The sequence below is a fragment of the Oncorhynchus masou genome, chromosome 23, assembly GCF_036934945.1.
Source record: "Oncorhynchus masou masou isolate Uvic2021 chromosome 23, UVic_Omas_1.1, whole genome shotgun sequence".
NCBI classification, from domain to species: Eukaryota; Metazoa; Chordata; class Actinopteri; order Salmoniformes; family Salmonidae; genus Oncorhynchus; species Oncorhynchus masou.
The window spans coordinates 11591282-11617428 of NC_088234.1; the positions used below are offsets into that span (position 1 = coordinate 11591282).

The 26147-nt window shown below is 42.7% G+C and overlaps 2 protein-coding genes across 3 annotated transcripts in view; one reads left to right on the forward strand and one right to left on the reverse strand.

The window, feature by feature from the left end:
• LOC135510306 (ras-related protein Rab-39B-like) overlaps positions 1–3722 on the forward strand; it is an 8575-nt gene extending 4853 nt beyond the window's left edge. The window contains exon 5 of the mRNA XM_064931133.1: positions 592–3722. Coding sequence (XP_064787205.1) covers positions 592–711 — 120 coding nt within the window. The 3' untranslated portion in view covers positions 712–3722. The remainder of the gene's footprint in view (positions 1–591) is intronic.
• A 4978-nt stretch (positions 3723–8700) lies between these two features.
• On the reverse strand, positions 8701–18438 carry LOC135510307 (prefoldin subunit 3-like). Of its 2 annotated transcripts, none has more exons than XM_064931135.1 (6): positions 18271–18438; positions 17754–17878; positions 13649–13715; positions 13341–13439; positions 12971–13109; positions 8701–9268 (listed from the first exon to the last, which is right to left on the reverse strand). In XM_064931135.1, exons 1-6 carry the CDS (start codon positions 18421–18423, stop codon positions 9192–9194), a joined length of 660 nt encoding a protein of 219 aa, XP_064787207.1. In that variant the 5' UTR covers positions 18424–18438; the 3' UTR covers positions 8701–9191. The 2 variants fall into 2 exon arrangements, with proteins under 2 accessions (XP_064787207.1, XP_064787208.1); XM_064931136.1 differs by having other exon boundaries at positions 18255–18385.
• Between the last annotated feature and the right edge of the window lie 7709 nt (positions 18439–26147).

Genomic DNA, 26147 nt, shown 5'->3' on the forward strand with positions numbered 1-26147 from the left:
AGAGAGCAGGAGAAAACAGTTTGAATCAGTCAGGGAAACAAATAGCATGTTGGCTCACTATATGTCTGCTGCAGAGAGACGAGAGAGAGAGCAGGAGAAAACAGTTTGAATCAGCCAGGGAAACAAATAGCATGTTGGCTCACTATATGTCTGCTGCAGAGAGACGAGAGAGAGAGAGAGAGAGAGAGAGAGAGAGAGCAGGAGAAAACAGTTTGAATCAGTCAGGGAGACAAATAGCATGTTGGCTCACTATATGTCTGCTGCAGAGAGACGAGAGAGAGAGAGAGAGAGAGAGAGAGAGAGAGCAGGAGAAAACAGTTTGAATCAGTCAGGGAGCCAAATAGCATGTTGGCTCACTATTTAGAAAGAAGATGGAGAACAAGCTATAGGATTTGGAGCAGGTATAGCCAACTGGCGCTAGTTAATGCAACCTACAGCAGCAATAAATAAATACTTGGAGAATAACATTGCGATATGTATCGATCCCCCCCCATCACTACTGGGCTGTAAAATAAAAGTGTTACCGTAGTTAATTAATCGAAAGCCTCTGCATGTGAATACGACGTCTTGACCTTGATATCTTGACCCTAGGTGAGGAGCGGTGACATCACTATCCAGGAGGGTTGGGAAGGGGTGAAGAGCGGCTTCGTCCCCAACGTGGTCCACTCCTCCGAGGAGGTCACCAAGAGTGACCGGCGGTGCCTCTGCTGATCTGGATGGATCACTAGAGAGATCTCTGACTCAAGCCTGGTTTCACCTAGGTCCTCCTGGATCCATTTCAGCTCTAGTTTAGCAATTTCCCTCTGCTGATCTGCATCAGGATGGAGGGATCTTACCCACAACTACACTACATGGTCAAAAGTATGTGGACACATCAAATTAGTGGATTTTTGCTATCTCAGCCACACCTGTTGATGACAGGTGTATACAATCGAGCACACCGCCATGCAATCTCCATAGACAAACATTGGCAGTAGAATGGCCCGTACTGAAGAGCTCAGTGACTTTCAATGTGGCCCCATCATAGGATGCCACCTTTCCAACAAGTCAGTTTGTCAGATTTCTGCCCTGCAAGAGCTGCTCCAGTCAACTGTAAGTGCTGTTATTGTGAAGTGGAAACATCTAGGAGCAACAGCGGCCCAGCTGCGAAGTGGTAGGCCACACAAGCTCACAGGTTGTCGAGATCGGTGTGGAAGAACGTGACTGGCCTGCACAGAGCCCTGACTGACTGCAACCCCATCAAACACCTTTGGGATGAATTGGAAAGCCGAGTGCGAGCCAGGCCTAATCGCCCAACATCAGTGCCCAACCTCACTCATGCTCGTGGCTGAATGGAAGTAAGTCCCTGCAGCAATGTTCCAACAGCTAGTGGAAAGCCTTCCAGGAAAAGTGGAGGCTGTTCTAGCATCAAAGGGGAAACCAACTCCATATTAATGCCCCTGTTTTTGGAATGAGATGTTTGACTAGCAGGTGTCCACAGACTTTTGGCCATGTAGTATAGATCCCTGGTTTCCCCATCTCCTTTCTTCCAATATGCAATCCCATAACACAATTTATACAGTCAGAAAGCATCACACACCATGGTTGGGCAAGGTTTAGCCAAAACAACATTCTATTTGACTCAGTTTAAAGGAGACTAAGATGGAGGGGGCTCTCAGTCTCTCCCCTCCCCCCCTCCCCCCAAAGGAAACTAAATCTGGCCTCAAAAACTCTGTGGTTCTCTACTTTTTTCCCCCACCCATCATCCAACGACCACTGTACAATCCCTATCCAACACCCTAATGGACTTTATGGACCCTGTGGACAGGGATGTAAGGGAACGACTGTTTGACTGACAGTACAGGTGGACAAAGTGACTCCAGGGACGTATTCACTTCACATCAAACGGAGGAAATGGACAAAACAGGAAGGGACAACCTGAACCAATAAGAAACATTTTATTTTTTCTTAATGGTGTGCACTAATGAATACGACCCAGTAAAAGGTGGACTAAGGGGATATTAGGCATCCCTGAGTACCGGTACATTACCTGAACATTACCTGTTCCCCTTTGCAAAAATCCAAATCCCCGAGGAGGGTCAAACTGACAACAGAGGAGGACTATTCATTTTAGTACGTTTGAACAATGTCTCTGGAACTTGTCCTAGTGATTCTGGAATCTTGCGGAGGAACCCATGGTAACAGTGGAGAGACAGCTAGGAGAACATACTCTAACAACACCATAACTACCTAGAATTCCACACCTGCGGACATCTAAATTACAGTTAACTCTATAGACACAACAGGTATGGTAATAGACATGTCAATATCTCAAATCAGGATAGAAATGAGGACACTCATTACAAAAATAAAATCACATTTTGTTAACGACTAAGATGATGTAACAATAACCTTTCTGGTTTGGTAACTGAAACATGAACTGGTTTGGGCATAATAGGTGGAGGGACAGAACTTGCTGTGTTATAACAAATGGTGTCCTACATTTTATTTTCAGTTGAAGATGTTTTGTAGCCACTGTATTCAAAGGTCAATTTCTTTCTCATCAGAAAAAAAACTATGATTCCTTCGTCTCTAGTGATGAGATTGAAATAAGATTTTAATAATCTGATAAGGTTATTTGTTTTGGATAGGGGAAGCACCATCGCTTTCCTCTGAATGGGCGAGTGTATACTACTGATTCTGTAGGGCACCTTTTCATACATTTAAGTCATTTAGCAGACGCTCTTATCCAGAGCGACTTACAAATTGGTGAATTCACCTTCTGACATCCAGTGGAACAGCCACTTTACAATAGTGCATCTAAATCATTAAGGGGGAGGGGGGTGAGAAGGATTACTTATCCTATCCTAGGTATTCCTTGAAGAGGTGGGGTTTCAGGTGTCTCCGGAAGGTGGTGATTGACTCCGCTGTCCTGGCGTCGTGAGGGAGTTTGTTCCACCATTGGGGGGCCATCTACTTGATTTGTGTAATAACTGCAAGGATGAACTACTATCATCCACCTTTTCCAAAGAGTGATGGATTATCGTATGTCAATCTAACACACAGATATAGGATCAGATTACCAGAACCCCCAACACTAACCTTTACCAGTAGACTAAACAAAGACATCGGATCCTGTATTGGTTCTTAGAGGCAACTTCTATCTACTGTGTCACACACAAGCAGACGTGGGGCGCGTTCAGCAACGTTTTGGAAAGTTCAAGATGTAAATTTGCTCTGTGGCATATTGAACAATGTTCCACGTTCAGCTCTATTCGTGGAAATTCCAACGACATCGTTGGACAACGTCGGCTACTGAACGTGGACAAGCAGTTACTTAGCCTGGTGAAACCAGACATAATGAAAGGAAACAAAAGAGAAGCGCTGTGAAATCAGTTGGATACCAGGCTAGCTGTTGCTCATAAACAATATAACACGCAAGTAGACCATCAATGTACAGCATTACTAGGGTCGTATTCATTGGGCACCAAACGGAAGACAACAGACTGAAACAAGAGAGGAAACTACCCTCTCTGTTTTGCAACGTTGTGCCCTAATGAATGAGACCCAGGATGAATCTTTTCATTTTACTCGATGGCATCTTCTCTTTGTCTCCAAGCTGTACAACACCATGTAACTACTGTTCATTCAGTTCAACATCTATGGAACTTTCTGGGCCACTACTATTCTATCAAAACAACTTGAAATGTACTAAAAAAAAAATCAATAAAAAATGTGACCGATAAAACACTAGTTTTGCTCCGTGTGTCTTACATGGTAGCGCCCGTGTGTGGGGGTAGTGACGTCATAATGGGTTACTCATTGCAGTGCCAGAAATCAACCACTAGATGACAATACAAGGCAAATAGGTGTCATTGTCAACCAGCTTGTATCCGTCTGGGGAGGGGCGGGAGAGCTTCTAGTTATACCCAGACCAGAGGTGTTTTCTCTCCACTGATTAGAAAGGAAGTTAAAAAAGGGGGAGACAAAAATATGCATGGAATGAGTTTGACACCCCAGCATTTAGAAAGGGGGATACCGAGTCAGTTGTCCAACTGAATGCATTCAACTGAAATGCGACTTTGCATTTAACCGAACCACTCGAGAGGTGCGGGGGGCTGCCTTAATCGACATCCACGTCTTTGGCGCTCGGGGAACAGTGGGTTAATTGCCTCGCTCTGGGGTAGAATGACAGATTTTTACCTCGTCAGTTCAGGGATTCGATTAGCAACCTTTCGGGTTACTGGCCCAACGCTCTAACCACTAGGCTACCCTGCCGCCCCAAGTCGTGCCTGCCGACAATGGCGAAATTAATAATTGCCAGAAGAAAAAACTAGGTTATTGAAGGAATTATCCAAACAGCGAGATCAGGACAAACTCTCTAAAGCTCCCTATTTCATTCCTAGCGGTGAGTCCGGTGCTACTATCCTAATCCTATTCAGCACTTTAGGGACAAAGGCTTCAGTTCAGATCACATGGGTTAACCCCTCATAGGGAATAGTTCAACCTAAATACCCACATTTGTCAAAACATAAAACCTCAAAAGCCTGGTTCCTCTCGGTTTCTTCCTAGGTTCTGGCCTTTCTAGAGAGTTTTTCCTAACCACCGTGCTTCTACACCTGCATTGCTTGCTGTTTGGGGTTTAAGGCTGGGTTTCTGTACAGCACTTTGAGATATCAGCTGATGTGAGGGCTATATAAATACATTTGATTGAAAAGTGATGCCAAGCATCCCAATCCTTTGGGATTGAGGCCTGTAGACTTATCCTCTTCCATAAATCACAACAGATGGTGTGGAATTGTCATTGTAAATAAGAATTGGTTCTTAACTGACCTGCCTAGTTATTATTATAATATTTTTTTTTTTACATGTTGCTATCAGATAGTTTTTGACATGGGGGGGGGATGGGGGTGCTATCCTTCTATTACGTTGATAAGAGATCAGCCCCACTGTCTCTGAGTAACCAATTGATCTCAGTCACCTCACCATACAACACCGGTAGGCAACCCTGTCGTGCTCTAGATGGCACGGTAGAATTAACTTGACAATGGAGACTGGAGTACTATTACCTTTGTCTTTATATCTGAAGCACGGTAAGAATTAACACTGTTCAAACCGCAAGACAGCTCATTTACATATCCCCTTGACCGCCCACCTCAGGAGTGATACTGATTGGCTGTTAAACACAAGGGTGTTTCATTTAAAGGTGTATAGTTCCGTATGTAACACAACTCTGTTCCTGGAGTGATGCAGATGGGGACCAAATCCTGCACTAACTTGGCACCACACTGAGGTACTTCGCTAATTGATCAGTTCAGTGTTTAAAATCAACACGTGGTCTTCCAGGTCAGTTGAATATAAAACATGCCGTGTAGACTGATGAAACTCTGGGTTTGCACCAGTGGCGGAAGGGGAGGACCATCCTCAGTGAATTTCATAAAAACTAAAAAATGGCAAAAAAAATTAAGTTATCCTTTTTAGATAAAACTATACTAAATATAAAATCACGTCACCAAATAATTAAAACACTATTTTGCAAATAAGGTCTACAGTAGCCACGACAGCACTCTGTAGGGAAGCACCATTGTGTAGCTGGAGGACAGCTAGTTTCCCTCCTCTGGGTACATTAACTTCAATACAATACCCAGGAGGCCCATGTTTCTCACCCCATCCATAGACTGACACAGTTATGACAATTTGAGGACGTCTTCCAGCCAATCAGAGTTCTTCCAGCATGTCCACCCAATCAAAGGATCAGAGAATTAATCTAGTACTGAAAACAAACTACAGCTAGCTATCAGTAGTAGCTGCCTCAAAGACAATAGTTGAACAGTTTTGAACAAATTAATTTCTTTCAAAATGAAGCAAGAGCGAAATAGACTTTTATCACTTAGCTAGCAAATGTAGCTAGCTAGTTTAGCCTACTGAATCACCCTGCTCAAAAAGAGGGATGCTATGTTAGCTAGCTGGCTATAACAGAGGGATGCTATGTTAGCTAGCTGGCTATAACAGAGGGATGCTATGTTAGCTAGCTGGCTAGGACTTTCCAACACAACACTGGAACTCTTTCAAGTCATGGTAAGATTTTGGTTTTACTCATTTATTGTGAGTGTGACTGAGTGTGTGTGATAGAGGTCGACCGATTAATCAGAATGGCCGATTAATTAGAGCCGATTTCAAGTTTTCATAACAATCGGTAATCTGTATTTTTGGACGTAATTTTTTTATACCTTTATTTAACCAGGCAAGTCAGTTAAGAACACATTCTTATTATCAATGACGGCCTAGGAACGGTGGGTTAACTGCCTTGTTCAGGGGTAGAATGACAGATTTTTACCTTGTCAGCTCTGGGATTCAATCTTGCAACCTTATAGTTAACTAGTCCAACGCTCTAGCCACCTGATTACATTGCACTCCACGAGGAGCCTGCCTGTTACGCAAATGCAGTAAGCCAAGGTAAGTTGCTAGCTAGCATTAAAATTATCTTATAAAAAACAATTAATCAATCATAATCACTAGTTAACTACACATGATATTACTAGTTTATCTAGCATGTCCTGCGTTGCACATTATCAATGTGGTGCACATTCGCGAAAAAGGACTGTTGCTGCTCCAACGTGTACCTAACCATAAACATCAAGGCCTTTCTTAAAATCAATACACAAGAGTATATATTTTCAAACCTGCATATTTAGCTAAAATAAATCCAGGTTAGCAGGCGATATTAACCAGGTGAAATTGTGTCACTTCTCTTGCGTTCATTGCACGCAGAGTCAGTGTATATGCAACAGTTTGAGCCGCCTAATTTGCCAGAATTTTACATAATTATGACATAACATTGAAGGATGTGCAATGTAACAGCAATATTTAGACTTAGGGATGCCACCGTTAGATAAAATACGGAACGGTTCCGTATTTCACTGAAAGAATAAACGTCTTGTTTTCGAGATAGTTTCCTGATTTGACCATATTAATGATTTAAGGCTCGCATTTCTTTGTTATTATTTTATAACTAAGTCTACGATTTGATAGAGCAGTCTGACTGAGCGGTGGTAGGCACCAGCAGGTTCATAAGCATTCATTCAAACAGCACTTTCGTGTATTTGACAGCAGCTCTGAAGCATTGCGCTGTTTATCAACTCCAGAGATGAGGCTGGTGTAACCGATGTGAAATGGCTAGCTAGTTAGCGGGGTGCGCGCTAATAGCGTTTCAAATGTAGACGTCACTCGCTCTGAGACTTGGAGTAGTTGTTCCCCTTGCTCTGCATGGGTAACGCTGGTTCGATGGTGGCTGTTGTCGATGTGTTCCTGGTTTGAGCCCAGGGAGGAGCGAGGAGAGGGATGGAAGCTATACTGTTACACTGGCAATACTAAAATGCCTATAAGAACATCCAATAGTCAAAGGTTAATGAAATACAAATGGTATAGAGAGAAATAGTCCTATAATAACTACAACCTAAAACTTCTTACCTTGGAATATTGAAGACATGTTAAAAGGAACCACCAGCTTTCATATGTTCTGAGCAAGGAATTCAAACGTTAGCTTTCTTACATGGCACGTTTTACTTTCTTCTCCAACACTTTGTTTTTGCATTACTAAAACCAAATTGAACATGTTTCATTATTTATTTGAGGCTAAATTGATTTTGATATATTATATTAAGTTAAAATAAGTGTTCATTCAGTATTGTTGTAATTGTCATTATTACAAATACATTTTAAAAATTGAAACATAAAAAAAATTGGCCGATTAATCGGTATCAGCTTTTTTGGGGTCCTCCAATAATCGGTATCGGCGGTGAAAAATCATAATCGGTCGACCTCTAATCATCACCCATTGTTTTTTTATACACAGCAGGTCCATTTGGTGGAAACATAGCCTACCACTGATAGGAAAAATGTGCATGTTCTCTCTATGCGGATTCTAGAATATTCACATGAAAATCTGTTTGAAACCTAGTTACCATATTCCTCCAGCAGTTTCTCAACAATCTAGTTCAATGGAAATCCATAGTAGCAGGCTATTTTCTTTGCCATGTTTTTAAATAATACAAAAAAAAGTGGACAAATTGATGGAAAACATAGCTATTGTTGCATGACTATTCCGTAAGGAATTAGCAAGAGCAGATACTGACTGGCACCAAACACAGATCATAAAGTACACAGGACCATTTCTCTTTCCCAAAATTGTCATTTTTTTTAGTTTGTCATTTATTTTTTTCCACTTCAGTATTCTAATGAATAAAACTTGATGTTGAGAAAGAGGAGGAGGGAAGACAGGAGGCTCCATCCGAAATGGGACCCTCTTCACTACCTAGTGCACTACTTCTGGCAATAAGGCGCCATTTCAGATGCAGTCGAGGGACGGAACCCACAAGAGAGAGGGCTCGACATTTAAACACTCATAATCACAGGAAGGTGTCAACTTGAACTGGTGAGATGATGCTCCTCTTCTCCCATTTCCTTCCCAGCGAGGATTATGGGTAATGTAATAGCAGGATGTGTTCTGAAAGCAAACCAAGGCCCCAAACGAGTACACAGCAAAGATCAACGTCAGTAAGAGTTTGGAAGAAGAAGCAGTACACAACAACTTAAATGGCAGAAAACACGGCGAGAGGAGGAAGAATTGTAGGACAGTGACAACCTAAAGACTAAGCAGGGGGTTCAAAAACGATTTGTGATTAATAAATCGTAATAAAAGAATACAAAAAACTGCCGTAGTAACTTTTGTTTTGTCTTTTTTTACTTGAAAAAAATACTTTAAAAAGTAACAAATCAATAGAATAAGGCTTGGTCCACATCCCAAATGGAATCCTACTCCCTATACAGTGCACTGCAGTGGAGGCTGCTGAGGGGAGGAGGGCTCATAATAATGTCTGGAATGGAGTGTTTCTGCTCCAGCCATGGCAACGAGCCCTCCCTCCCCAATAATTAAGATGCCACCAACCTCATGTGGTGCACTGCTTTGGACCCAGAGCCCTATGGGCCCTGGTTAAATGTAGTGCACTACCCTATGGGCCCTGGTTAAATGTAGTGCACTACCCTATGGGCCCTGGTTAAAAGTAGTGCACTACCCTATGGGCCCTGGTTAAATGTAGTGCACTAAATATGGAATAGGGTGCCATTTAGGTCTCAAACATGTTGTAGAGACTAGAGATGTGAACATGGAGTTGGGGCAGGTTATTGGGGGGGGGGGGGGGGGTCGCCCTCTCTCAAGACTTCATGACTGATTTAAGGAGGTTGTCCTTGCTCCTCCTCTTAACGTCAAAGTTGTAGACTCGTGCCATGTCTGAGGGAGGCGATAGGTTAAGGATGACACACTTCTCAGTTTGACATTTTTGTCTAGTATTTTCAGAAGCACTGTATAAACACTGTCGTTACCAGTCTATCAGAACAACAGTACTTACCAACAGTTTAAACAAGATCCAATTGTCAACACGAACTCTGTAACTCAGTTTCAAAATGTTATTTTCTCCTGGTTCGTGTCGACTGAACACAACCCAACTTTCCCTGCTTTGACACACCCATCTGCCACACCTGCACCAGTAACTCTACCCTGCCAGACCATAAACTGCCTCAAGTTGCAAAACCACAAGACAAGGCAGCACCCAAAGACCAGTTTAACCATCCCTGACACACAGAACTTTTTATCACAGCTTTCTTCACTCAGGGTATCTGCAGGTTCCATCAGGTTGAATTTAAGACTTAACTTTTTTTTTAATGCCACTTGAAATGCAATTTAATACCAATTAGGGTCTGCGTGCACCACAAACCTGCTAATATTAAACTTTTTTCACACCGTCACCAATAGAAATAAAGAGTTGGTTAATCATCTTGAAATGCCATTGACAGAGCTTTAGTAAAGATGTACAATTGCCTATTGAGACGGTATTCAAATATCTTGGTTAATCTAGGCAGGAATGCATGATTGAAGATATTTTCATGTGCACTGCAACCGAATCCAGTGATCGTCAAACTTCGGGTAGACAATTAGACTATTGTCGGTATATTTGTGTGTTAAAATAGGTCAATATTTTTTTTGCTAAATATAGATGAATTTGCCGAAATCTTTATGTATATTTGGTGCTTATTCACCAGCTGGGTAAGTGGAAACTCAAAACACTATGAGCTAGATCACTCCCTCTAAATCTAATTTTCACTGGAAGTAGCCAGGTTTTAATCTAACAGTAAAGTAATTATTTGTGTCCTAAATAAAGATGTTGATGTCATAGCCTAATACCCAATGAGGCCGAGGCTCATTTCACGCTCTCCATATCAATATCTCTGTTGTAAATTACACAGCTGAGAAATGTAAAAAATATATATATACCTGCATAAAGCTAAGAACATCTTCTCTTCAACTGTGACAACTATTACCAGGGCCTAAAACTATCTGTTTTTAAACCAGCCACTGTGGCAGATAGGTTGTTTTTAACCAGCCAAGTGGTTGTTGTTGTTGCCACAATTACACAAAGAAACACAGAACAGATGAGCTTAGTAATGTTGGGGTGGTTAGAGCGTTGGGCCAGTAAAATGTATTAATAGTAAGATTTAATTTAATTATCCGTGACCTGAGTATTTTAACAAAATTAAGTGGCAAAAAATATTTTTTTTTTAAATTGCCCTTTTAAGGTTACCTTGGTAACAGGGCCACTGAGTAATCACCATGCCTGTGAGAATGTCACTACTAGAGGCCAGATGTCTCTTTTTGCTAGCAGTAGGAGCAAACTGAAACGTTGAAAAGCAACCTAGCTTGTGAACAAAACAAATGTAAATTAGCCAAGAAACATGAGGACAAAGTCTCACTTTTGTAGACTTGAGTAAATTAGAACAACTTATGTCTGTGTCCATTGCTTCTTAAAGAAAGATTGAGTTTTTCTGCACTTACATCCCCCAGGCAGTGTTTATGCGTAAGGTGGGAAAGCTTGCACTTGTTCCCGTACGTGATTATTTTTTATTAAAACGCTTACACTGTAGGGGCCCGGCATGTTACCACCTGAATTAGACATTCTTACACACTAATGCCAAAATCTACCTGCGTTTGGCAGGCGACGGGTGTTCATTTTAGACCCCGAGTATTACACAGGATAGCTGTGTTTTTCTTATAGATAGAAAACAAATATATATATATGATTTCTACAGGAGAGCAGTGTGAAAGGCAGAAAAAAAGTACTCATTATCATTATCCCAGAAAAACAGGGACACATTGATGAGAGGAATTCTGAAGATATTGCACTTTACAGTTTGACAAAAATCACTTAACAGCTATACAGTTAACGAGAACGCTAACGAGTGAGCTAACTAATCAAGCTAAAAACAATGTTTCGAATCGGCTATCTATTTTGTAGCCTAACTTACTCGCTGTGCCCTCTCGGCTGGCCATAGCCGGCAGACTTGCAGTGGCACACAGAGAGAGACACAGTCGTAGGCTACATGTGGAACTCTAAGCATCTTAAAAATGCACCTCGGTAAGAATAGGCTATAATTTAATGATTTCATTTTATTTCGCCAGCTGCATAACATAGCAGAAACACCATAGTCATCTCTGGCTGAATTTTGTAAGAACATTGACAACTGAATTTAAGACAATTTAAGGCTTTTAATTTAGATAAATTAACTTAAGACTAAGGACCCGCGGACACCCTGTCATTACCCATTAACCCACGCTGCCCATTAACCCAGGCTGCCCATTAACCCCGGCTGCCCATTAACCCCGGCTGCCCATTAACCCAGGCTGCCCATTAACCCACGCTGCCCATTAACCCACGCTGCCCATTAACCCACGCTGCCCATTAACCCACGCTGCCCATTAACCCACGCTGCCCATTAACCCACGCTGCCCATTAACCCCGGCTGCCCATTAACCCCGGCTGCCCATTAACCCCGGCTGCCCATTAACCCCGGCTGCCCATTAACCCAGGCTGCCCATTAACCCCGGCTGCCCATTAACCCCGGCTGCCCATTAACCCACGCTGCCCATTAACCCACGCTGCCCATTAACCCACGCTGCCCATTAACCCAGGCTGCCCATTAACCCACGCTGCCCATTAACCCACGCTGCCTAGGGACCTATTAACCCACGCTGCCCATTAACCCAGGCTGCCCATTAACCCACGCTGCCCATTAACCCACGCTGCCCATTAACCCACGCTGCCCATTAACCCACGCTGCCCATTAACCCCGGCTGCCCATTAACCCCGGCTGCCCATTAACCCGCGCTGCCCATTAACCCGCGCTGCCCATTAACCCACGCTGCCCATGGGCCTATTAACCCACGCTGCCTATTGGCCTATTAACCCACGCTGCCTATGGGCCTATTAACCCACGCTGCCTATTAACCCACGCTGCCTATGGGCCTATTAACCCACGCTGCCTATGGGCCTATTAACCCACGCTGCCTATGGGCCTATTAACCCACGCTGCCTATGGGCCTATTAACCCACGCTGCCTATGGGCCTATTAACCCACGCTGCCTATGGGCCTATTAACCCACGCTGCCTATGGGCCTATTAACCCACGCTGCCTATGGGCCTATTAACCCACGCTGCCTATGGGCCTATTAACCCACGCTGCCTATGGGCCTATTAACCCACGCTGCCTAGGCCTATTAACCCACGCTGCCTATGGGCCTATTAACCCACGCTGCCTATGGGCCTATTAACCCACGCTGCCTATGGGCCTATTAACCCACGCTGCCTATTAACCCACGCTGTCTATTAACCCACGCTGCCTTTTAACCCACGCTGCCTATTAACCCACGCTGCCTATGGGCCTATATGCTTGCTTCAGGATACAGTTCACATCTCTACTAAATTCAGTGTTTCACAACTCTCTTGGCGGACCACCAGACACATTTTTGTTCTACCCCTGCACTGGTCGAACTTTTGGAACTTCAGAACACTTTCGGCAGCATCACATACTTCTCCAGCCTCCAATCCTGTTCACCCATAGTCCCTGGGCTGAGTGGGCCTATATTTTGGCGTAAGGATACTGACTTCGGTGGTGGTGAACTGGTCTCTGAGGAAGTCCAGGTCTTCCTCCAGGGAGTCCAGGTTGCGTGATGCGGTTGCTAGGTTCTTCTCCAGAAGAGACTGGGCCTCGTCGATGTCATACTCCAACATCACATTGGCCTGGGTGAGGGGATAGAGGGAAGAAAGGGAGGTTAGAGTATGGAATGGTAGTATATTGTAGTTTTTACTATTGCTTGCTTAATGGTTCCTTCCTAGGAGAAACTGGGAATTTTGCCCTAACAAGGCTCCTTCTAGCCTTCATTTAAGAGGGGTGGGAGGTGGGTCAGTCCAAAGAACATCACTTTGGATATACATGCACAGGCTGAGGAGGATCAATCCCAAAGTACTCACCCCTAGCCACAGGCACACTTTGTCGGTGGGTGGGACTGATGCCTTGCAGTAAACGTTGTCAGCCAATAGGAAGTGTGTCTCCATCGGGTCTGTCGTTTCCTATTGGACGAGAGGAACGGGACACAGGTTGAAACCCAATACTCTACCGTGGTTTCCTGTCCTCAGTCCCTCCCCCTCTGAAGGCTCTGGATAAGCAGCGTAGTTTCCACCATATTGCTTACAGGTCTGGAAACATTGAACAGTTAAGGCCGAGGAGGAGGAGGGAGAAAACGGGGACGGGCTGGCAAGGTATTTGTTTGTTTGTTTACCTTCTTCTTCTGCATGTGTCGTAGGATTTCTAGAGTCTGCTTGATCTGTGGGATCTGGCTTTTCAACCTGAAGATTGCAGCGAGAAAACACCATAGAAGAAGAATTAGAATCATTGTATTACATCTCAGGGTTCCGTTTAGCCGCTAATTGCCGGCTATTGGCTGATAAAATAAATGGAGAAAAAAAAAAAAACTTGAGGAAGAATGTTTTAGGCCTACCAGAGTTACTCCTATAATCTAACAATATAATGCTTCTTTATTTAAATTAAAAGATAGAACAAATTAGCCTCCTCCTGTACACCTACATCTATATGTCTGACAAGGATAAAGAAATCATGTTGGTATCGTAGCATGCCACCAGCATATTTCTCTCTCTGGGGCTAGGCCTAAGCTTGTCTTCTTTTACATTTATGTAATATCATACAGCGGAGACCAACGCCTGAAGGCCTATGGATGCAATACCCTGATACATTGTGCTCAAATCGCTGACAGCTGAACCGTGTGGAGGACGATTGTTGTTTTAGGAAACAATAGGCTATAAGGCTGTGTTTCCATGTGATACACATGGAAACACAAGGAAGTGTTTTTGCAATAGGCTGTTAAGGACCCGTAAATGCTAATGAGCCTGAGGCTGTATTCACGATCCCGGATCCGGATGGGTAGTATCAACAGGTTAAGGACCCGTAATTTGGCAAATATCCCGCGTTGATTGATGTCGCTGGCTGGTTACGCGCCCAATGTATATGTGACCAGTAAAGTTCTCAAAATGTCCGATAAATGGGAATTTAACGGGAAAAAATATTTACATGTACCGAATGACAAATACTAGTTAAATAGGGTTTCCATTACATTCAACTGTATTGATGGGTTTGTCACAAAACAAATATTACGTTATATAGCAAATGTGCCCAGTCTGATCTTCTACTGATAGATAGGCCTAGCGCACGGTTCTGACTGGTGGCCGACCTGACTATACAGTTCCCCTTCGCTCCCTCTCTGTTCCTTACTAGCTCGTTATGAAAGATGCAAGTGTTTGTGTTCTCGGAAGTGCAGCAACTAATCAGCCTCCTACGTTCCAAAAACACTGAGACTCTTAAAGGAGTTTACATTCTGACATTCAGAAATGGGAGTCGACTCTCCACCACTACGTTATCATCGTTAACAGTTGGGAAAATGGCAGAGAAGGCCAAGCGACAGCAGCGAAGCCCTGTACACAGGGAGGTGCGGGTGGGGGGGGGGGGGCATATGTACCACAGGGAGGTAGTGCTGCCGCAGCGCAGAGGAGTGACCCCCCCCCCTCACTTTTTTCAATTTGAGAATACACAGAGCAGGTGAAAGTATTTCCGGATAATTTATTCTGCTACATTAGATTTAAATCATAAAATTCCATGAAAACGATAGAATGACAAACTAAATACAGATGTAGGCTATAGCAGCCTATAGGAGGGTAAATTGTGGTTTCTTCCCTGTCTTCTCTCTGGAGGTGGTGGTGCGAATACTGAATAACTGTAGGCGTGTGTGCAGAGGTACGTCGGTCAGAGGCTCGACCACTTTGAGCGTGACAAATCCGACGTATCAAGAACAGACAGAGACAGAAAAGTCGACCAGGGGTTGCTAAAACAGCTATCGACCACGCACAATGCACCCGATTGTCCAAGCGGAGCTTATAGAAACGTACCACCTCTATGGCGTATGCAGACAAACTGATCCACCGCATGAACACACGAACGAGATCTAGGATCCAAATTCACAGCGTGTCTGCCTTGATGTTCATAGAACTCCACGGACCCTCGCACAGTGGAACCCAGAATGATATGGGAAAAGGGGATACCTAGTCAGCTGTACAACTGAATATATTCAACTGAAATGGGTCTTCCGCATTTAACCCAACCCCTCTGAATCAGATGGAACCACAGAGGGGTGCGGGTGGGGGGGGGGCATATGTACCACGGAGGAGTGCTGGTGTGGGGGCATATGTACCACAGAGGGGTGCGGGTGGGGGGGGGTGGCATGTGTGACCAGTTGGTTACGGTGTAGTTATTTCAGCACCATGATTTGAACAGCGCTCAAATGGATTAAAATAGTCATCAAGACCTGTTACCTACAACTCATCGTCTTACTCACCACTTACTATTGGTTAATCAATGTCTCCCGATATCACATGACGATTTATTAGTATTTTACAGGACCAAATGTAATAGCATATAGGTCTACTGTAGCATAGTATGACTCTAATATGTTACACCAAAAACACCTCAGTCATGTGGCCAAAACCCAACAGTGTGATCCACTTGGCAGGAGATAGGCGTTGACTGAAACAAAATACAAGAAAAGCGACTAGTTTGTTAACACCGTCCGCTCTGATTCACTGACGAAACAGTACTTCAAGAAGACCTGAACGCATATTCCCATCAAACTGATTGAGATCAATCAAATAGTTGGCATGCAGTTTGATGATTTCACCGGTAAAAATGTGATACCAAATTTCAAAATAGGCTAAATTTGTGTTTGAAGGTATTAAAAAAAATGTAATTTTCTTGAGACAATGTGTGGTGTCTCAGACATTGCAATAGGGGATGCATTTTATACAATGACATTGAATCCGTCTGTAAAACTTTGAGAAATTATGATGGCAATCTTTTTTTTTTTGCATTCCCTCACCTAAAAAAACAACAAATAGCACTAGAACACTGCCTGTATGGCAATACTTTTGAGAAGTTAAATAAGAAGGAATTGCAAACTTAGTGTGGTAGAATTGAGGTAGACTAATGGTAGCACAGGTGCAAAGCCTAACCAACTGAAAGGGACATACGTGAAACCTAAACGGTTACCGGCAGCAGAGCAGCTGCATTGTGAATTCATGTGGAATGTCATGGATTTCTCTTATCGCTTTATTGTTAAACCATTATTATTATTTTTTTTTATGTAAGTTTAAACATTAAGAGAATGTTTCCATTTGCCACATTCCTAATATTAGGTGCACTTCACTAGGTAACGGCCCTGCTACACTCTAGCCATCGAGGAATTGCTTCCTTTGAAAATCAATGAAAGTACCTACGCTGCCCGTGTTGCGCTCGCGTTGCATCACGTTCAATGGCAGCGTCCATGTTCAAGAATCGCAGAGGATCAATTCTCGATAAATGATGCGTGCCTTTATTCAATCTTGCGAATTTAAAGAATGAGAAGTGGTCTCGACTGTGCACCACTTGTTATTTTACTAAGATTAATGTAGTCAAGAAGCTACTCCTAGCTAGCAGATACTTGACTCAGGGGTCACGTTAGAGTTCAGAAAATCTGCCTTGTCATAACGCTGACCATCACAGAATCGCGTTTTAAACCATTTCATATTGTTTTGCTTCAATAGAGTGATCACGGATGTGCAACTATAGTTTTCTATCACATAAAATAAATGAGTAACACATTCGGCGGAAAAAAAGCTGCATTTTCATCAAAATACATCAGTGCAACGTCAGGCACAAGTAAATGAGTTTACACTGAAAAAGCAAGGTAATTTTGCAAAACAAATCATGGCCATCATATTTCTAATGTTTCTCATGGAAAGAATGTAGCCAGGTACATTTCTTCATGTTTTGCTTGAGGCTAATCTCGCATTTTACCAGAGAAAAGTAGGCTACACTCAGAAAATTACCAGAGAAAGGTAGCTTCTGTCAGAGAGCTGTCTGCTGATGCCCATTTGTGAATTGTCATCTAAGTGGAGAAGGGCAACTAAAGCAAAGTTTGTCTGATGCCGAGGAGAAGTTACAGCAAGAAGCATTGTATAGGCATTTACAAAACGCAGAAAGATATTTCTTATGCATTCAACAACAAATACATATTCTGTGTGTACACAGAATTCTGCATTAACGCAACCACTGTGACTGTTCACAATGTAAACAAAAGTAACCTATGAGGATAATTTAGTACAACCACTAGCAACAATTGAATGAGTACTCCTTGTTGGCCGTCATTGTAATTAAGTCTTAGTTCTTAACTGACTTGCCTAGTTTTAAATATATAAATATATATATATAAAATCCAGAGCAATTTACAGTAATGAGTGCATACATTCTCATCCGTTTTCGTACTGGTCCACCGTGGGGCCTACCTTTGTTTCTTCTGCGCCAAGTTGAGCTCCATATACTTGTATTTCTGGTACTGTTCATCCAGTTTCCGCAATACGGCGTCTGCGGTGTCGTTGCCTGGCTGCTTCATAAACGACTCGACATCCTCCTACAACGGTTGACAAAATAACGTTAGCTAATATTAACGTTATATCAGACGAGTGTCATTCTCACACTAAACCTATGGTGACATACAAGGTAGTTAAAGTTAGATAACGGTTTAAGTGCATTTGGATGACAAAGTGAAAATTGGATAGGTAGCCAGGTCGGCTAATGGGCTTTTGTCGGGCGTTATTTCCCTAAAAGGATGTAAAATAACATAGCACCACTTTGCTAGATAACGGTAGCTACCTAGCATTAGCTTAGTTAGCATGTGTGACAGGCTAGCAGAGAGGCTGAACAACGGAGAATATTATTACGTTTTGAGAGAGAAACGTATTGCACAAAGTAACGTTATAAGCGACACACATAGTGTGTGTACATACTTCATATTTTACCCACCACAAATATTGCTTCGGGAATTCCGAGATGCTTTTTGCTTGTCGCCTGTACGGCATTGCTGCTGTCTATGGTCGTTGCCATCTTGGAAAAGACTTTCGACTCTCTCGTTATGTAGAAGTTGGGCGTGGGGGTTCCTACTGAAGAGCTGCCCATCAGAGAAGGACGAGTAAGCGAGACACCCCACTTGCTGTTCTTTTTCTGGTTCAATGGAAGTCAATGATTTAAGTAGACCAGACCCAGCAGCTATTGCTACCGTGGGCGTTAAGTAGACCGGAACTGGCATTTTTTTTATAAAGTAAAATGCGAAAGTGAGCCATCTTTATTTACCATCTTTTGGTGCCCGTCTTGAACGCTTGAGTTTGCGCTTGTGAAGTAGCTTACTTCTTTTCCTTATGTCCTCGATCACTCGGCTGACATGGTTAAATAAATATATTGGGAGACCATGTACATTTACTATGTAGTAGGCTAGTGTAACAGTAAAATCTACTTTGCAAGGCTTGGGAACTGTCTAACAACCTGTTTGATTTGAATACCAGGGAAAACACAAAAATACTTAAAAGATGATTGTTTTAGAATTTGTTATACATAATTTATACAGTTTCCATTTCACATCAAATCATGGAGACCTCATTGTTATTCTTTAACATAACTCACACAGAACAACAGACAGAGAACCAAACATGGTTTTGCCCACAATGTGTGATGATGATAGCCCTACACACATGGGTTCTAGGAGTTTCACATTTATTCAAGGATTTAGAATAATTTTTCACTTGGAAAATATATATTTGTATCTCTATTTTAGCAGGTTAGTCTCATTAAAGGTAAAACATAAAATATAATAATAAATTACACATTTTTGTTTGTTTTTCAGGGTTGAGCATTTTATTTCTTGCATTTCCACCCCTGCCTACTACTAAGGACTTGATAACTCTCTGATGACCTAGCAACTAACAAGTCTGCCCAACTTGGAACCCGGACATCATAAAAACACTGTGTAAAGACAATAAAACGATCCATCATCCACCACACCTTTATGGAGTGCCATGAAACCATACAGCAGCTATGGCTACTGAGAAGTTGAGATTACTACTTGTAAGCTTATCCGCCAAGATGCATTTCAACAGAGCTTATCCGCCAAGATGCATTTCAGAGCTTATCCGCCAAGATGCATTTCAACAGAGCTTATCCGCCAAGATGCATTTCAACAGAGCTTATCCGCCAAGATGCATTTCAACAGAGCTGGAAAAAGGAAATGACCAAAAGGTATTGATGTACATTTTATTTTTATGTTAGCATCCTAAAAAAAAACATATAACTTGATAATATGACAGAAGACATTATAAGGGGATGGGAATCTTTATCTTATCTAGGACATTTTTTCATTATCTTTTTAAAACATACAGAACATATAATTACTGTTTTCACAGATATAGACACTGGTATAGGGCTGGAGATATGGAGGTTTAAAACGTGGTGAAGTGTCCTTTTAATATCAGTTCTATGAATTCTTTCAGATTGCACTCCCAACGCCTGACATCCAGACATCAGTGTGCCTAGGAATGTGATACTGCCGACCTACTGTAGTGGTTAGAGTGTAGGGGCGGCAGGTAGCCTAGTGGTTAGAGTGTAGGGGCGGCAGGTAGCCTAGTGGTTAGAGTGTAGGGGCGGCAGGGGGGGGGGGGACAATTGCCACTGTATTGATCAATTTGTTCACAGGAACAGAAGCTAATAACGACATTCAGTTGAAATAAAAGTCTGTCACATATTGAACAATCCAAAAGAAGCATTCCTTAGAGGTGGACCGATCATGATTTTTTCGACAGTTTTTTTTTTTTTTGTAATAATGACAATTACAACAATACTGAATGAACACTTATTTTAACTTAATATAATACATCAATCAAAATAAATTTAACCTCATATAAATCATGAAACCTCATAAATCATGAAACATGTCCAATTTGGTTTAAATAATGCAAAAACAAAGTTTTGGAGAAGTAAAAGTGTAATATGTGCTATGTAAGAAAGCTAACATCTAAGTTCCTTGCTCAGAACATGAGAACATATGAAAGCTGGTGGTTCCTTTTAACATGAGTCTTCAATATTCCAAGGTAAGAGGTTTTAGGTTGTAGTTAATATAGTATTTATATGACTATTTCTCTCTATACCATTTGTATTCCATATACCTTTGTCTATTGGATGTTCTTATAGGCACTTTAGTATTGCCAGTGTAACAGTATAGCTTCCGTCCCTCTCCTCACTCCTACCTGGGCTCGAACCAGGAACACATCGACAACAGCCACCCTCGAAGCAGCGTTACCCATGCAGAGCAAGGGGAACAACTACTCCAAGTCTCAGAGCGAGTGACGTTTGAAATGCTATTAGGGCGTGCTAAATAGCTAGCCATTTCACATCGGTTACACCAGCCTAATCTCGGGAGATTATAGGCCTGAAGTCATAAACAGCTCAATGCTTGAAGCACAGCGAAGAGCTGCTGGCAAAATGCACAAAAGTGCTGTTTGAATGAATGCTTACGAGCCTGCTGCTGTCTACCACCACTCAGTCAGACTGCTCTATAAAATATCAAATCATAGACTTAATTATAACATAATAACACAGAAATACGAGCCTTTGAATGTTAATATGGTCGAATCCGGAAACTATCATTTCGAAAACAAAACGTTTATTATTATAGAATATACCCTGACTCTACGTGCAATGAACGCAAGAGAAGTGTCACAATTTCATCTGGTTAATATTGTCTGCTAACCTGGATTTCTTTTAGCTAAATATGCAGGTTTAAAAATATATACTTCTGTGTATTGATTTTAAGAAAGGCCTTGATGTTTATGGTTAGGTACACGTGGAAAAAAGGACTGTCGTTGCTCCAACAAATCGCACCGCATCGATTATATGCAACGAAGGACACGCTAGACTAGTAATTTCATCAACCATGTGTAGTTAACTAGTGATTATGATTGATTGATTGATTGGATTGTTTTTTATAAGATACTTTTAATGCTAGCTTGCAACTTAACTTGGCTTACTGCATTCACGTAACCACCTGCAACGAGAGGCAGGTGGTTAGGGTGTTGGACTAGTTAAATAAGGTTGCAAGATTGAATCCTCAAGCTGACTATGTAAAAATCTGTCGTTCTGCCCCTGAACAGGCAGTTAACCTACCGTTCCTAGGCCGTCATTGAAAATAAGAACATGTTCTTTAACTGAATTGCCTAGTTAAATAAAGGTGTAAAAAAATAAAATAAATCCCGATTTCCGATTGTTATGAAATCTTGAAAATCAGCCTGAATTAAATCGGCCATTCCGATTATTCGGTCGACCTCTATTCCTTACCCCAGGACAGTTAAATCCAGGAAAATAAAGAAGAACGAGAAGTCTGTGTCTGGCTGCATAGACCTGATTTTTTTCACGGGACAAACAAACAGGCTTATGTCCGGACGCCTTCACTGCCAGAGAGGTAACAACCATGACTTGGAAGGCAGCTGGAATCTTTGTTTTCCTACTCCTTATTACAAAATCGTCCTCAACTTCTCTTCCTATCAGTGTGACAGCATATTTGAATGACACTGTTACACTCGCCTTCTCTGGGTCATGCAATGGTCATATAATTGAATGGATGTATCGTCAGAAGACTACATCAGAAGAAATTAGGTCTACCACATTGGTTGCTAAACTTGATAAACGGCCTTTGGTATTCACACCCGGAGTGGGCTTTGAGAACAGGGTTAAACGCGGGGATGGAGACCTCTATCTCAACATCACCTCTGTTGTATTTAATGACAACAGATGGTTTGAGTGTCACTGTGGTAAGACTCATGAAGATGTAGAAATTAGTCCCCATTGTTGTAGGCCAACCTACTCATGTTGGATCTAATTTTAAACTAAACTGCTATGGCTTAACTGAAAAAACATACTCCTAACAGTGAGTTGCTCGTCTATTGGAAAAGAGATGAAGAGAATGTTTTGGCTGTCAAGGGACATCATTTGACTCATGACCTTGGGTTTGAGAACAGGGTGTCGGTGTCCAAAGATGCTTACCGACAGGGAGACCTTTCCATCACACTGTCTTAAGCCTGTCAGATCAGGGGACCTACCACTGCTTCTTTGGCTCTAAAGAGCGGGGAACACCAGATGCTGTCACTCATTGTTCAAGAAGAGTGCTGGTCAACAACATTGAAATTGGTGCTTATAATTGTAGGAGGGTTTGTAATACTCTTAGCAGGGTTTGCTATTGTTAATCATGTAGACAGAGTGAGATTTGTACGTTTTCTGAGATTTCCCTATGGTCGTCGCGACCAGTAAGTGGAATCATCACACTCAGTGCCATCTCGATAATCCGAGGCCTTCTAGATCATCCGAGGCCTTCTAGATCATCCGAGGCCTTCTAGAGGAGCCCCAATAGTCTATATTCTGTTAGAAATCAGCGAGGTGAATGAGCCCACATGGACATGGAGGAACACATGAAGACGGGTGTGGAAGGGCTAGCCGATGCCCCCACTTTAAGGCTTAAAAAGAGATAAATTCTACTACTCAAAACAGTTGTGTTGGCCTATCGCCTGTGCAGTGCTAATTAAAGGACACGGTTAGACCATGTGCCACCAGAAATGAATGTTGTCACATATAAGGTAAGTGAAGAGGATGTATATTCAAAATCATTTTTATCTTCCTATATTGTGCACGTTCTACAGGGGTCCACCTGTCAGTCAACCTGCTGTCTACCAATCACTAATGCTTTGAATGGGCCCGGGGCTGGGAGGGGCTTAGGCTGGGGCTTTCCATGTTTCCTTTAAGATTTAAACCTATATGGCTTTTCAGATAGGTTAAGGGAACTAGTACATTGTACATCACATTGTACATACTGTTACGCTAATACAGTATAATAATAATAATAATAATAATAATAATGTCATTTCTGTGCTTGTTTTTAACCTGATATTTACTGTAGGCCGATTGGAGTTCTAAGATCTGGCTGTTCTCAGCATCACAACAGTTCTCAGCATCACAACAGACAAAAATATAATACAAAAGAGGACTGGCCACCCCTCAGAGCCTGACTGGTTCCTGTCATCGTTTCTTCCTCCAGCCTTTCTAGGGAGTTTTTTCTTGCCACTGTGCTTCTACAGCTGCATTGCTTGCTGTTTGGGGTTTTAGACTGGGTTTCTGTATAAGCACTTTGACATCTACTGACATAAAAAGGGCTTTATAAATAAAATGTATTCGATACAACTACACAAAGTGTATTATCAGATTGTTGAGGAAAAATGTACAACCCATTTACTAAACAAAAACTAACTAATAGGTCAAGTCCTTCATCTAGTGGTAAAACAGGGAAGTTCTAAAATCTTTCTTATCTCGCAATTTTCCAATCTGTTTGCACCCATAAAGATTATTTCAAATAATGTTATTTGTAAATAATTATGTCAGAAAAACGATTTAAACACAAATGATGTAACTCATTTCTTGTGGATGCACTGTTTCGGTTTTCTAAACTGACCTCAGGCTTTGATTGGGTCTAGCTTGTCAGCTGGTGTGACGTAATCCGGAAACCAAACACCGGCCAGTCAGCGACGTGGGCCGCATAGCTAGTTGTTTTTAAACCGATGCAAAACTTTGTAAATAAATTTAACGGAGGATATTTCAGAAACTTGCAGGATTCATAAGCTATTTCGTGAACCCATGATTTCTTCGGAGGAGTTTTAAAAAGGCAGACTTACAGCCGAGTGTGAAGCTAGCTGAGCTAACTAATAACGTTACAACAGCAGAGGAATTTGAAGCCTAGCCTGGCACCACATACAGAACAACCATGAATAGTTTTTTAAAGAAAATGTTTGTCGCATGTTTTCTCCATGTATTATATTACAATGCAGAATCCAACTCGCCTCAATCAATTGAAGTGGTTGTGAATGCCCCTGTCACACTCCGGTTCACTGGATCATGCGAGGGTCCCGTCGAATGGAAGTATCGTCAGATGACACCAAGACAAGACTTTCTACCTTCCACATTGGTCGCTCATCTTGATCAAGAAACTGGCCGACTCACACCAGGAGAGGACTTTAAGCACCGGGTTAAACGCGGAGACCGAGACCTCGATCTCAGCATCACCACTGTTGTATTTAACGACAATGGATGGTATGAGTGTTACTGCAACAGTGAACAACGTCCACAGGATGCTATGCTAGTGGTTTTGGACACCATTAAAAAAGCTGCTCATGTTGGAGAAAATGTGACACTTACCTGCCACGGCTTAACCGGTAAACAAACTGCTGACATCTATTGGGAAAAGGATGGAGAGACTGTGCTGAATGTCACGGCAGGGCATTTTGTCTTTGGCCGTGGGTTTAAGGACAGGGCATCTGTATCCTTGGATGGTTCCCGACACGGAGACCTTTCCATCAACCTCACTGACTTGTGTCTCTCTGATCAGGGCGTATACCAGTGCTTCTTCATCACCGCTACTGATAGGCTGAGACAGAGAGGACATCCAGACTCTTTCAGTCTCACTGTCAGTCCCAAAGTTGAAGAAAAGCAATCAGAGGAGGCTGGAACATGTACCATTTATAAAGTGGTTGTAGCTGTTTTGGTGGGGATCATATGTTTGTTTATTTATTTTTATGGCAAAGTGTGGTTCCAATGGATTTGTTCAAGATTTCAATCCTGTTACTGTCCAGAAGTGGGATCACGCCCCCAGCAGGATACTGAGAGGGCAGTAGTTACGACTCCAGAAGAGCACCAAGAAAATCCTGCTGATCCTAATGAGGGTTTGCCCCTGTTAAATCATGATGCCGGAGAATGGGGTGAATGATCCACCTGTCCACGTGGAACAGGATAGGGAGCATGAGTCAGAAATGGAGGAAGACAAGAGTGGGACAGGGCCACGTGTTTTTTTTTCATCAGATTTGGCCCCTGTCATCAGAGCTCCGGAAGGACCTCCCTCTACCCCAGGCCTTGTTACCAATGGTACTGATGGACCTCCCTCTACCACAGGCCTTGTTACCAATGGTGCTGATTGACCTCCCTCTACCCCAGGCCTTGTTACCAATGGTACTGATGGACCTCCCTCTACCCCAGGCCTTGTTACCAATGGTACTGATTGACCTCCCTCTACCCCAGGCCTTGTTACCAATGGTACTGATTGACCTCCCTCTACCCCAGGCCTTGTTACCAAGGCTACTGATGGACCTCCCTTTACTCCTGGCCTTGTTACCAAGGCTACTGATGGACCTCCCTCTACCCCAGGCCTTGTTACCAATGGTACTGATGGACCTCCCTCTACCCCAGGCCTTGTTACCAATGGTACTGATTGACCTCCCTCTACCCCAGGCCTTGTTACCAAGGCTACTGATGGACCTTCCTTTACTCCTGGCCTTGTTACCAAGGCTACTGATGGACCTTCCTTTACTCCTGGCCTTGTTACCAAGGCTACTGATGGACCTCCCTCTACCCCAGGCCTTGTTACCAAGGCTACTGATGGACCTTCCTTTACTCCTGGCCTTGTTACCAAGGCTACTGATGGACCTTCCTTTACTCCTGGCCTTGTTACCAAGGCTACTGATGGACCTCCCTCTACCCCAGGCCTTGTTACCAAGGCTACTGATGGACCTTCCTTTACTCCTGGCCTTGTTACCAAGGCTACTGATGGACCTCCCTTTACTCCTGGCCTTGTTACCAAGGCTACTGATGGACCTTCCTTTACTCCTGGCCCGGCCCCCAATGCCCAGGAAGGACCGACCTATTTCCCAGGGGCGATTAAATCTCAGGAAGAGGTAGTGTGCCACCCCCTGGAAACTAGTTGATATCAAATCAAAATGTATTTATGTAGCACACGTCTTATGAAGAATGAAGTTCAAAGTGCA

What these genes read in the sequence shown, in the direction of transcription:
- LOC135510307 (XM_064931135.1), bottom strand. Translation starts at nt 18,423, where the DNA reads ATGGGCAGCTCTTCAGTAGGAACCCCCACGCCCAACTTCTACATAACG. An exon ending in TTCCCGAAGCAATATTTGTG is followed by an intron (nt 17,879 to 18,270) that starts GTGGGTAAAATA and finishes CAACCGTTGTAG; the next exon opens with GAGGATGTCGAGTCGTTTAT. An exon ending in GTTCACCACCACCGAAGTCA is followed by an intron (nt 9,269 to 12,970) that starts GTATCCTTACGC and finishes CGCCTCCCTCAG; the next exon opens with ACATGGCACGAGTCTACAAC.